This window comes from Epinephelus fuscoguttatus, linkage group LG9 (genome assembly GCF_011397635.1).
Source record: "Epinephelus fuscoguttatus linkage group LG9, E.fuscoguttatus.final_Chr_v1".
NCBI lineage: Eukaryota > Metazoa > Chordata > Actinopteri > Perciformes > Serranidae > Epinephelus > Epinephelus fuscoguttatus.
Window position 1 is genome coordinate 19310357 of NC_064760.1, and position 13481 is coordinate 19323837.

General features: G+C 43.2%; 1 protein-coding gene across 14 annotated transcripts in view; it reads left to right on the forward strand.

The window, feature by feature from the left end:
* Nucleotides 1–13481, forward strand: part of dlg3 (discs, large homolog 3 (Drosophila)) — a 106170-nt gene that overhangs the window by 68676 nt on the left and 24013 nt on the right. For 10 of the 14 annotated variants that reach the window (XM_049585067.1, XM_049585074.1, XM_049585073.1 and 7 more), the window contains 4 exons: nucleotides 1154–1290; nucleotides 2778–2922; nucleotides 6240–6402; nucleotides 12868–13024. In XM_049585067.1, coding sequence (XP_049441024.1) covers nucleotides 1154–1290; nucleotides 2778–2922; nucleotides 6240–6402; nucleotides 12868–13024 — 602 coding nt within the window. The remainder of the gene's footprint in view (nucleotides 1–1153; nucleotides 1291–2777; nucleotides 2923–6239; nucleotides 6403–12867; nucleotides 13025–13481) is intronic. The other 4 variants (XM_049585069.1, XM_049585068.1, XM_049585075.1 and 1 more) reach the window with 1 other exon arrangement.

Consider the following 13481-nt stretch of genomic DNA (forward strand, 5'->3'; position numbering starts at 1 on the left):
TCAAATTTGGACTCATCAGACCAAAGCACAGATTTCCACTGGTCTAATGTCCATTCCTTGTGTTTCTTGGCCCAAACAAATCTCTTCTGCTTGTTGCCTCTCCTTAGCAGTGGTTTCCTAGCAGCTATTTGACCATGAAGGCCTGATTCGCAGTCTCCTCTTAACAGTTGTTCTAGAGATGGGTCTGCTGCTAGAACTCTGTGTGGCATTCATCTGGTCTCTGATCTGAGCTGCTGTTAACTTGCGATTTCTGAGGCTGGTGACTCGGATGAACTTATCCTCAGAAGCAGAGGTGACTCTTGGTCTTCCTTTCCTGGGTCGGTCCTCATGTGTGCCAGTTTCGTTGTAGCGCTTGATGGTTTTGCGACTCCACTTGGGGACACATTTAAAGTTTTTGCAATTTTCCGGACTGACTGACCTTCATTTCTTAAAGTAATGATGGCCACTCGTTTTTCTTTAGTTAGCTGATTGGTTCTTGCCATAATATGAATTTTAACAGTTGTCCAATAGGGCTGTCGGCTGTGTATTAACCTGACTTCTGCACAACACGACTGATGGTCCCAACCCCATTGATAAAGCAAGAAATTCCACTAATTAACCCTGATAAGGCACACCTGTGAAGTGGAAACCATTTCAGGTGACTACCTCTTGAAGCTCATGGAGAGAATGCCAAGAGTGTGCAAAGCAGTAATCAGAGCAAAGGGTGGCTATTTTGAAGAAACTAGAATATAAAACATGTTTTCAGTTATTTCACCTTTTTTTGTTAAGTACATAACTCCACATGTGTTCATTCATAGTTTTGATGCCTTCAGTGAGAATCTACAATGTAAATAGGAATGAAAATAAAGAAAACGCATTGAATGAGAAGGTGTGTCCAAACTTTTGGCCTGTACTGTACATGTCTAGAATCATTAAAGACACATTTGTTAATACAGGTGAGTGGTTTAACTTGCTTTCTCAGAATAAATGAGCATTAAATTTGGAAACATAGACAAAGACTGCACTTTGAGAGCAACATTTACTCAGTAGTGAAGTATGCAGCAGAGAGGAAGCAGCTCCAGACATGGAATATGTGTCTAAAAATGTGTAAAATCAGAGGTGATTCTTATGTGCACGTATTGACTGTCTGACTGTGTGTGTGTTACTCAACCAGGGCTTGGATTCAGTATTGCCGGAGGGATCGGCAACCAACATATCCCAGGAGACAACAGCATCTATATTACCAAGATCATAGAGGGAGGAGCTGCCCAGAAAGATGGACGGCTGCAGACTGGAGACCGCCTGCTAGCTGTACGAGCGTCCCTGTGACTCACTCACATATTCAGTGTTCAAACCAAAATAAACTCATTTTAGGTAGTCATGTAGTTCAGTGGCAAATTAAGTTGTTAGAAGTAATTACAAACACGTTTATGGGACATGTTAGGTACACTGCAGTACATTATGTGGTTGGTTGCCCCATCCCGCCATATTGAGCTTAGCAAGACAGACAGCACACATAAACATTTATGACGCTGTGCGTGATTGATCATTTGCCATTTGGGTCATGAGGTGAGACAATAAAATGGCCCATTAGTTAGACATACAAGTAAGAAATTATATTAGTTTAAGGCTGCATCACTTAGCTCTCATTATTACAGAATGCATCAACAGACACGTTGCTTTACTGAATATTTTACACCTAAAATACAAATACAACACCAGTCAAAAGTTTTTAATCACTTTTAACTTTCAATAAATCTTTGAGACACATATATGTAACTTTTCATTTTATTGGAAACGACTTCCAGCTGGTTGGGCAAACACTGCATCTTAAATTAAGTAGTTTTAACCAGCGTACAACATGTTTTTAACACTCTGTATCGGCTTGACCTCTCCAGTGCAGCAGCTCATAATAAAGCACAAATTAGAATACAAAACATAAATAATAATGGTAGCCACCCTTATTATTTCTTCACCTTTTCTTGACAGTTCATTTTTCTCTAATGGCTTTTTTAAATCTTATTTCTGCGGCTGCACAAGATCCTTATCACAAACTGCTAAGAGTTAATTGAAAATAATTTTTAAAAAGCACTAAAATATCCCATTAGACAAGTGACAGCTGATAAAATACAATCTCAGGCATCGTTTTGGCAGTTAAGAATCAGTTTACAACAGAAAAGGCAAGCTGTTGCTCCTCTGAGAAATGAAAAGCTGTCTGAGATATTTGTTGTACCTTACATTACAAAAAGGCATCTAGATGCTGAAAAGACCACAGAGACAATTGACAGTCACAAATCTACAGTATAGCTTCAACTTTAATGTGCACCAGGTGTCTAATTAGAGTGATCAAGATCCAGGATATCTGCAGTTACCTAAAATCTCAACCAATTCTCACTGCACTGTGAGTTATTTACAAAGAGGACGTTGCTTCAGATTTAACCAAATGCTGATATAATATATGAGGTGTTTAAAAACTTTTGACTGACAGTATATTTCCAGGGAATTGGATCTTAAAAGAGAAACTGCAGAAATTCAGAGCATCTTTAGAACCTCTACCTACTGCTTTTGACCTCTGTTAACGCTGCGCAGCACACCAACCTTTCACTCTGCTGTTGAAATGTACTGAAATCTCATAATACCTCCAAGCTATGATTCATTATTGTGTTGGCTGCTGTGATGGCTGCTGTGATGCGTGATGTTGTCACAGTGCAGCAAAGACACGAGGTGTTCAAGTGTTGATACAAGGTTTTTTTTTTTTTTCTTTCCTCCTATCTTTTCTCAACAATCATCACATTCAGGTGAACAACATCGTGCTACAGGATGTGCGTCATGAGGAGGCAGTGGCTGCGCTGAAGAACACCTCTGATATGGTTTACCTCAAGGTGGCCAAGCCTGGGCCTGTGCATCTCAATGACATGTACGCCCCTCCAGACTACTCCAGCAGTACGTATCTACCTCTTCTTGTTGTTCCATTCGTCCTGGTTGTGATGCAAACACTGTTCACACACTGCCTAAGTCAGAAACTACAATTTATATTCACTGATCCATTGGTTCCCACCCAGGTGCCCCCACAGCCCTGTCAGATGAAATCACATACCCCTTCCCAGATTACCAATGTATGTTCCAAATGTAGAACACTATTCAATATAAAATAGGGGATACTGTTGAAAAAAACAATTTAAGTGACAATATTTAGTTTGGTTTGGTCGGCTGCTACCACAACTACTACTTGAAGTTTAAACCATTTATCCATTACTTTAAGCTAACTGTTTCAACCCTTTATCCATGGCCTAACAGTTGTCCATTGTTTTAAGATAACTGTGTCAACCATTTGTTCATTACTTTTAGCTAACTATTTCAACCATTTATTCATGACTTAACCAGGAGCTATTACTTTTATCTAACTGTTTCAACCCTGTATCCATGACTTAACCGTTAGCCGTAACTTTTAGCCAACTGTTTAAACCCTTTATCCATGACTCAACTATTAGCCGTTACTTTAAGCTAACTGTTTTAACCCTTTATCCATGACTTAACCATTAGCCGTTACTTTTAGCCAACTGTTTGAACTCTTTATCCATGACTCAACTATTAGCCGTTACTTTAAGCTAACTGTTTTAACCCTTTACCCATGACTTAACCATTAGCCGTTACTTTTAGCTAACTGTTTCAACCCTTTATCCATGACTCAACTATTAGCCGTCACTTTTAGCTAACTGTTTTCACCCTTTTTCCATGACTTAACCGTTAGCCGTCACTTTAAGCTAACTGTTTCAACCCTTTTTCCATGACTTACCTGTTAGCCGTCACTTTTAGCTAACTGTTTCAACCCTTTATTCATGACTTAACCGTTAGCTGTTACCATTAGCTAACTGTTTCAACCCTTTATCCATGACTTAACCGTTAGCGTCACTTTTAGCTAACTGTTTCAACCCTTTATCCATGACTTAACCGTTAGCTGTTACCGTTAGCTAACTGTTTCAACTCTTTATTAATGACTTAACCCTTAGGCGTCACTTTTAGCTAACTTCAACCCTCTATGGATTACTTTAAGTTAACTATTTAAACCATTTATCCATGAATTAACCGTCAGCCGTAACTTTTAGATAACTGTTTAAACCCTTTATCCATGACTTAACAGTTACCTGTCAACCTTTCAGCATTACTTTTAGCCAAATCAACTGTCTATTCATTACTTTTAGCTATTTCTGCCGTGGGAACAGAGCTCTTTGCTGGGACAGAATCAATCACACACAGTGACAGGGCTAACTGTTAGCATCACAAAGCTAATGTTACTCAACAGTTGTTAACAGGTTTGGCAACAGAGTCAAGCCGTTTCAGTGTCGGTGTATGATTAACAGCTTGGTGTCAGATGGGCTTCTGCCTAATTGGCAAAATATGACATGTAGTGATGAGATCACATTGTGCTTTGTCAGATCATGCTAACCGGGCAGAGAGAGCAGGAGGAGAGCTTTTCACGGGAATGGTCCTTCAGCACTGCATTGATCAGCATTAACAGCTGATCAGCGGCAATCTAATGTTGCTGCCTTACACCCCCCCAACCCCTCTAATTCTAAGGTTAACACTGAATGCTTATAATAACATGCTCCTAATCCTGGACAGCATCATAACCAGTTTTGCATTTTTCACTTTCCCCAACAATTTCATTTCAGAAAAAGAAAAAACACCTGTAAACATGGCAACATTCATTGCATGGCAACATTTGAGAAAAGCTGCCATGAAATCAGGCATTTCAGGTTGCAAAACAGCCTGCAAAATCTTGGAGGGACTGTACTTTTAGCTTATCATTTGAACTGTTTAGTCTATTTGTTATTTATTACTTTAAGCTACCTGTTTAAACTTATGTGCTTGCTAACTAGTTTTAATGCACTCTTACACAACTGCAATATGTAGTGTGTCTGTGTTATAGCTGACTTAATATGTTGAAATATTATTTTAATCAAATCATAATTTATATCTTATCAAATTAGTTGAGTTACAATCTTTCCATGTACCCCCAGGCAACTGCAGAAGTAACCCCTAGGTAGGGAATCACTGCGCTTTCCCACATAGCAGCCAGCTTCCAAACTAGATCAGGTTTATTTATATGAAATGTTTGACGTAAGGTAAAGGGTGATTTATAAGCCGGGGTCCATGTTAGAGCATTTTGCACTGGGAATAATCTTTTCATCTTTATCAGAGATGTTGAATGTTAGTGTTGGATCACTGTTCTCTCCCCAAAACTGCTATGCCCAGACACCCACACACTGAATGTAGTGAATGCTTGCACACACACACACACACACACACACACACAAATCCTACCCACAGCAACAACAAGCGCAGTTCTCTGCCTCCCACTGAGTGTGGATGGTTTCTCACATCCCACCTGCTCATGAGAGCCCACGATCTTGAGCTGCAGCTTCTCAAATTTCCACAGAACAGTGATTTAGTATTAGAGGGGGGCTACTGAGGGCTTTTTTGTATGTTCTGAATGTTTGCAGTCTTAAGGGTTTTAAGCGAACCCTTAATGCAGACTTAACCCCGCTCTGACAGTATAACCCCATGGTCAGATGATCTGGATTTGAAACGCTTGTTTTATCATGCTCAGCGGCCTCCATCAAGAATGTAAATTCAGGGGGAAAGAGTGTTTTTCATGCTTGCGATTGTGTCTTTTGCGTGCATGCACAAAGACTAAACCAACTTTTTAGAAGAGGTGATAAGAAGATAGACAGATTCAAAACAACATCAGGTCCAGATCACTGAAACATCTTTGTTCATACATACAACAGATGATCTTGTGTGTATAAGAAGCCAATTTCCTAAATGCCATTTTGGGAGATTTTGGTTTCATACAATCTGGGTCCTAATTTTGTAGTTTTGGCCACCATTTATATTGCTAATAATATTAATTGTTCAAGTTAACTGCAGTGATCTTATTAAAACTTTTTTGGAAGAGAAGAAGAAGGCGAATGTTACAATTATTACCCAGACTGTCCGGTCTAAACATTTACAACTCACACACTGACTTCCCTGGTTCAACTCTGACCTGCTGTACTTGCCATAGTTGTGTGTGTATAGATTTTCCGTGCACTGAAAGGGACTGTTACTGACATCAGGTGCACTCATTTATAGCTTTCTTCTGTCCAAAGTGGTTTAGATAACCTGGCTAAACTGTTGCCTCATTCACAGTTTGCCTGCGTCTTATGCAGCGTTCCTGTTGTGCCTGTGTTGTAATCATTCTTTCTTTCCCCCTACTGGCCTGGCCCTCCCTCCAGCCTTCCCCACCATGGCGGACAACCACGTCAGCCACAACTACATGGGGGCGATGGAGCCCAAGCCAGTGTACCCGCCGCCCCAGGTCACCCCGTCCAGGTACTCGCCAGTTCCCCGTCATATGCTGGGGGAGGAAGACTTCACGAGGTAGGTTACAGACCGGTTCCTCCATGAATGACTCTGCTCTCATACATTACACTCATGCAGGCTCTATGAGTGTAGACTTGAATGATCGTAGCACATACAGTAGACTGCTTGTGGATATCAGCCAAAGGCCGTATTGTGTTTTTGTTGTTGTAGTTGTAAGTAAAGGCGAATCGCTGTGGAGCTAAATTGCATAGGATTAAATTACAGTCTTTGAATATTATTTTTTAGTTTTGCATGGGTTTCTCTTTGCCTCCATTTTGTTGCTGTTTTAGGTGTTCTATAAGGTGGTGTGGTTTATTTTAATAACGCCTGTATGTACAGAAATTTAAACTGCCCTTATGAAGTGTTTCATGAAGCAAAAACAATGCTTTGTCTACAATGTTAGCTCATCAGGGCCCGGGTGGTGCAGACTGTATTATAGCTTGACAGTGTGTGGTGGCTGTGTGCTGACCAAATACTTTGCAGAGAGGCCTCTTGTCACTTCTTGTACTTGTTATGACTGTGTTTTAACCTTTGACCTCCTATCCAAGTACTGGATCAGAAGTAGCATTCATAGAGGCTTGATTGGAGTGCCCCACAAGGCCTTGAGTCATCTTAACCCACAACTTGGGGGGGAGGAGGCTGTATTCCCCCTGTGTGTGCGTGACTGCATGCAGGCGTTGTATGCGTGTCCGTGTGTCGTGGAGCGAATGTGTTACTGGATGAGTGTTCATTATGTGGCCCTGTAATGTCCTTGTACAAGCTGTCTACATGACTTGTATGTGCATTTGTCGCATCCTTGTTGGTATGTGTGCTTTATTTGTGTCCTACACTTGTCCCGTTCACTGTGATTCCTGTACCCCACAGCAGGGCTGAACCTATTTACAGTGTCATCCACAAACCTGGGGACATGAAGGTGCCCCAGGCCCTCTACAGAGGCTTCTGTCCTTCCCCTGCTCCCTTGTGCCAAGGTCCACTCCCCTTCTCTGGCAGGTACTAACCTAGTCCATCACGCCTTGCTTAGCTAACCCTCCTCTGTATAGCTTAGCATCTGGATCTGGCGTCAGACAGGGAAGGGCCAGTGGGCGACTACTGCCTCAGCAGGAGTATGTTGCGACACATTTGTGCACAAATTACACAAGTAGAAGAAAAAGATTGAGAGGAGAAATATGGCGACCTCTTTGCACTTTCTGTCTCTAGCTTTGCATGTAAGTGTTTCCCCATTTTATGTCTACTTTACTGCTTTGTATGCTGTATGTTGCTGCTTTTTATGTTTGTGTGACACACTCAGTGTTTGACTCATATGCGGCTACTTAATCTTTCATGATTTCACACAAACTGTGCTGCAAAACGAAACACAATCAAAGCAAATTGACTGCAGAGCTGAAACATTTTATCGGAAATTAGCTTATTATTTCTTGCCCTTTGTGTGTTTGTTATGTTTTTTTTGCTCTACTTTTCATCATTTCAAAGGTCTACCCCACAGTCATTATTTGTCCATCAATTTTCTACTAATCTGCTCGCATCTTTGAATCTAAAACAATAGGGCCCTGTTTATCGCAGTTTAAAATGGAGTCGTACCTGCTCTTCACAAACACATCTCCACGGGAGTGCAGCCGAAAGGGCTTCACGCTCCCACAAGCTGCTCAATTCCATCTGTCAGGAGGCATCGACAAAACTAAGCCTCCATCTCGGGCCAAGCTACTTTCACTGGTGGCTACTGCTGAGTGAGGACAATTATATACATGATATTTATGGCAATGTGTTTGGCATCACCAAATGTGCAGAAGGCCTCCTGTTTGTTGATTTAGTTTCACTTATTTGCTCTTATTTATTACATTAACATCCACAGTCTTGCCCATTGTGCTTCACCTCATGGATGAATGCCCTGGTGTCTGTGTCTGTGTGTGTGTGTGTGTGTGTGTGTGTGTGTGTGTGTGTGTGTGTGAGAACCATTGCTTTTATGGAATGTGCTTGTGCTGAACGTAGCTTACATTGTCTGCCATATATGCCATGTATTGTTGCCAATATGTGTTTTACCGTGTGAGTGTGTGTGTTTGAAAGGGGAAAGAACAGATTGTGGTGTGGCTGTAACTAAAGGCAGGTTGCTGTGGACAGTACAGGAGGATGAAAGGGCTAACTGGAGCCGCCCAACTCAAATATTCTGCTTTGCAGCATTGGAATGTTTTGCCTGCTGCTCTATGTATGTAAATATAAACACAGAGCCTTGCTGTTACCATAAATGTAACGGGGGAGTAAGAGCCTGATCCGGTGCAGGCCAGCGGACCAGTAGCAGTAGACAGTCCTGCAGCTGTCATGATTCATCTGCACATTGGGAAAACCAGGCCATGCACTCAGGTCTTACCCCTCTCATCACCCATGCTGCCAGCACCAATCACACACACACATACTGTACGCTGCAATATTTCCTCATAATGTGCTGACACATACACACACAGATACACACGCTTTAAATTGTGCAGTGCACAATTACCACACGGGCACATACCTGTGGGTATACATCCCGCATGCCAGACAACTCGTAAATCAGCGGTGCAAATGAGAACGGCCTACATACTGTGACCATGCATGCACCTGTTCGCCCCTGGTGGGTTTGTGTGTCATGTCCGCCGCATAATCAGAAAAGAGTGTCTCGGAGGACGTCATGGCCGACAACCGACTTGATCCCAATCACAGCAGATGAGCATCCAGCTCCATCACACTGACAGACACATAGCAGACACCTCCCTCCAGCACCAGCAGCTTCCCCATTGGCTTGATCCGGGAGTGGTTATTTTAGATGGATGCTGTAGTAAGCACAGGCTTCCGCAGAAGTGGAGCAGGCTGGTTGTGAGGAATGAATCAGAGCTTGTATCGGCCCTCTGCCCATCTGCACATCCCCCTCAGTGGTGTCATCGCAGACACATCCTCCCCCTTCTCCATCTGATATTACCCCCTTCTTCTGGAGATGTGTCAGTGGCGTGCATCCTTGTCTCTGTCCACGTTGGGCTCGATCAGAGATAAAAACCTTTGTGTTTAAATATGCATGTTTGGTGTAAACATACTTGTGTACAGTAGTGACAGTGTGCAGAATCACTAAACAAGCAGCTCCCGTCTGCTGGTCCTACCAGGGCTGCAGTTGTTAGATATACACGACAATGCTTCCAGTGAGGCTGCTTTGTTCAGGCACAGCTTATGTAAATACAGAAGTCTGTGGACTGCAGCAGCAGGTGAGCTAATCAGTAACCTTATGCGTCTCATGCACGCACACACACAAACAAAACCTTTGACTGGTCAGCGCAAGAATTCAGTCATCAATAACGAGGAATGCTTTTACTTTTATGAAGTGCTTTTTAGAGCTGCAGAAGCACAAAGGAGAGTTTGAAATGAAAGACAGCAGATTCAGCTGAGCACTTGTCTTAGGTGTTAATCATTCATCGCTCCAATTTTATTCTTAGTCACAGTCAGAGGCATGGAATATCTTAAACTGTCTATCACCTTAGCAGTGAATAAATTTTTCCCTATGTCAAATGAGAAGAAAATAGCAGGCCATGAAGAAAAGGCAGAAAATGTGAGGGTGAAATTTAAGCAGTGAAAAGGAAGACAGAGACAAAGCAGCATTTTAATTTTATCAGTACACGCCTCTATACATAAGCCGATCCATGCGGGGGAACAGGGGGGAGATAAAAGTGCTGCAAGAGGTAGTGTCTGTCTGTGGAAAATGGCGTCCATCTGCAGCGTCCACCATTAATCAGCCAAGCAGAGCCAATTACTGGGCTGAGTCCAGGGCAGCATGACCCGCTGAACCCTGCAGCCCAGATATCCATTCACAGCTTTAGGATTGAGCTGCGACCGCCTCAGCCAAAACACTGAAGCAGACAGGGAGAATACAGCGGTGGCAGGGTGGGGGGGGTGGGGGGTGGGGGGGTTCTGATTTAGAGAAAAGAAGTCGCAGGAGAAATGGCTGGGCAGAGAGAAAGGGTTTTTACCGCTCTGTAACTGTTTACATTCCTGGCATGGATGAAAAGGCAAAGGGGGGAAGGGAGGGTAGGCAGGTCTTGTGATAGGAGGGGAGGACATGATCCCTGTATGTAAAACTGTAGGAATTCACTCCCATTTTCTGTGACAACATCCAGCCGGTGCACATCCTATGGGCAAACAGTACATGCAGACACACACGCATACTCCAGTGACTGTAACATAATAAGGAGACACTGGCCTTGTTGTCCAAATGTTCCACAGTAGTCTGCACATTATTTTCCTGTGAGGAAGTCTAGCTTCCAGCGTGCAGCCAGGTCACAGAATACGGGGGCGAATGAAAGGCCCGAAAGTCATGAAAGTCAGTTCATGAGCTCCTCAGTTTGTTTACACTCTGACAAATTAGCAAGGAGCTTCTGGGAATCTGTCTGCCTATTCTCCAGAGGGCCTGGGCTGACAGACAGGAATGCTGGTGTGCTGCATCGGAGATGGGGGCTGGACCCAAAGCAGCATCGGAGCAGAGACGCGGGGACAGCGGGGTGTGAAAGGATATCAAACTTGGATAACCTCCAGTTTGACACAACCGCTGAGCCCTGATGCTAGTGATGTAATGCAGTCCTGGTCAGTCCAGATGTCAGTGAGGGGGGACTTTGGCCTCTTCTTGCAGAACTGCTTGAAGATGATTTGCGTGGGAGCGCTAGGGTTAAGTGTTAAGTCTTGCCTTGCTGGTGATGATGGGGAGAGAGCGTTTGTGACAGCACAAAGAGGAGCTGCTTCCCATCACAGCACACAAGGATGAGATAGGGAACACGCAGGAGCTTCTAAAATTGTAGCCCCTCTCTCAGCGGAGGGCCAGACAGGAAGAGGGGTCGAGGAGTGAGGCCGATGTGCTGTAGCCACCATGTTCACGGTCAACATCTCATCCTCCATGTCACTGGTGAGGAGCCTGCCTGAACGCACGGTTAGGAAATGCTCTTTCAGAAGCAAGCACCGTTTCCGGATCCTAAGGTAACCATGGAGATCTGTGTACCTCGTCGAGCTGGGATGAAAAGCTCAAGATGGAAAGTGAGGTTATTTTAAGCTTGACTTGTTTGAAGGAAAGTCAGTTGTTTTAGCACATTCAAAGGCATTTGTTACATTTCATTTTTTTTATTTTACTTTTCATCTCTGGTACTAAAAAGATCTAAAAAGCAAGAATGTTTTAAGCTTTGTCAGCACACGTAAATTGAATCTGTCCCTGATTCTGCCTTGTACAGACACTGCTTGTAAGGAATCCTGCAGACCCAGACTCACTATGTTGCTATTGATCTTATTCAGTGGCCTTACAAAATATCATCTGCATCTGAGTTCAGTTCATTTCAAACGACTACACTTTAACAGTCTGGTTAAGTCTGTCTGTAGGCACTGTTTTATAGTCTAGGACTTTCCGATGCTCCTAATTTCTTTTAGTGGAGTAATCAACGCTTTTTCCAGTCATGGGTATGATTCTGAAAGTCTGGAATGCTGCCTCGGCTGCCATCGATGGGAAAATGGCCTTAACAGCAAGTTAGAGCGCAGCCATTAGGGATTGAGTAGGAATTGTTCCTGTAGACCGCAGGCTGAGTACTGCAAGAGAAGACCACTAATGGGAACCATGCAGTGTTTTCTGTTAAGAGAGGAAACTCTGTGCGTCTGTGTGTGTGTACGTGCATGCGTGTATGTCTGTGTGTGCATTTGTGTATAAAATATGTGTGTGTGTGTGTGTGTGTGTGTGTGTGTGTGTGTGTGTGTGAGGCCAACGCCGAGCTTCCTAGAGTGTGTGTGTGTGTTTGCACTTGTGTGAAGTGTGTTCTCAGAGGGCTTTTGCTGGACCATAGCAGCGGTTTGGCCTCTATCGCATCTTAAAACTGAGGCAGTCTGAATAGCCTGCTGGAGGATGAGTCATAGTGGCTAAAGCTAAAGCAGAGCGGGGCCTGTCAAGCAGGAGGTGGCTCGTTGTGTCTGCGTACGTTAAAGTGAGTGGGTGTTTAAATGTGTACACGTGTGTACATTTCCATGAGATTGCCATGCAAAGCAGAAAGTCCTATAGCCAGGAGATAATATGCATTCAGAATCAAACGTGTTGCTGCTTGTTTTATTGCATTTACTGTATCTATTGCAAAACTGTTTGCAGTGTTATCAGTGTAATCCACATCAACTCTATCAGCAGTGTGATTAGTACATGATTACTACATGGTTAATCATTGTGTTCTACTGGTGAGTGGTCCTGTGGATAAATCATTCATGGCACTAACTTTCAAAAACTGTATATACAGAGTGGATCTACAGAAAGATCTGCAAGCCTATGGCTTGCAGCACTCGACATTTTGGGATCATACACTAGAAGATGGCTGTTGTTTGAAACAGCCTCTGTGTACCCCTCTGTTTATGCTGTTTCTATTTTAGTTATGGTCACATCTCTCTCTAAGCCCATCTCCTCTATGCTATCTGCCCTGCCCTTCACCCTGACCCTGTTACTCTGTTTGGCAGGGAGCCAAGGAAGGTGTTGCTGCACAAGGGCTCCACAGGCCTGGGCTTCAACATCGTCGGCGGAGAAGATGGAGAAGGCATCTTCGTCTCCTTTATCCTGGCGGGAGGGCCAGCTGACCTGAGTGGCGAGCTGAGGAGGGGCGACCGGATTCTATCGGTCAGTATCTCAAGCAGTATCTCATGGTTTCTGTTCGCCCACATCATCAACAAAAAGTTTGAGCCAACTCCCGTTGTCAGAATAATGATGATAGAATTGAGTTGGCCCAGTGTTTAGACAGCCTGCAAACATCTGCCCTGCTGAAATGTCCTTGAGCAAGACATAAAATCCACAGTAACTTCGAGGGAGCTTAGCTGTGCTTTGCCAGACAAGAGAATTTTGAGAATCAATAAAGTATTCAATAAATTACATATTTAAATATTATATTTCATAACTCTTAACCTTTTCAGAATCCAGTGTTGCTCTTGATATACACCCGTGTTATTTCAGCGCTGCTTTAGCCTGAAAATATTCAATCTAATGGTGAATAACGTCTTTACTGTAATACATTTTGTGATTGCGAAGGTCATTTAAAATCAGTAAAAGTCATAAATTTTGAAACATACTCAAGGTCAAG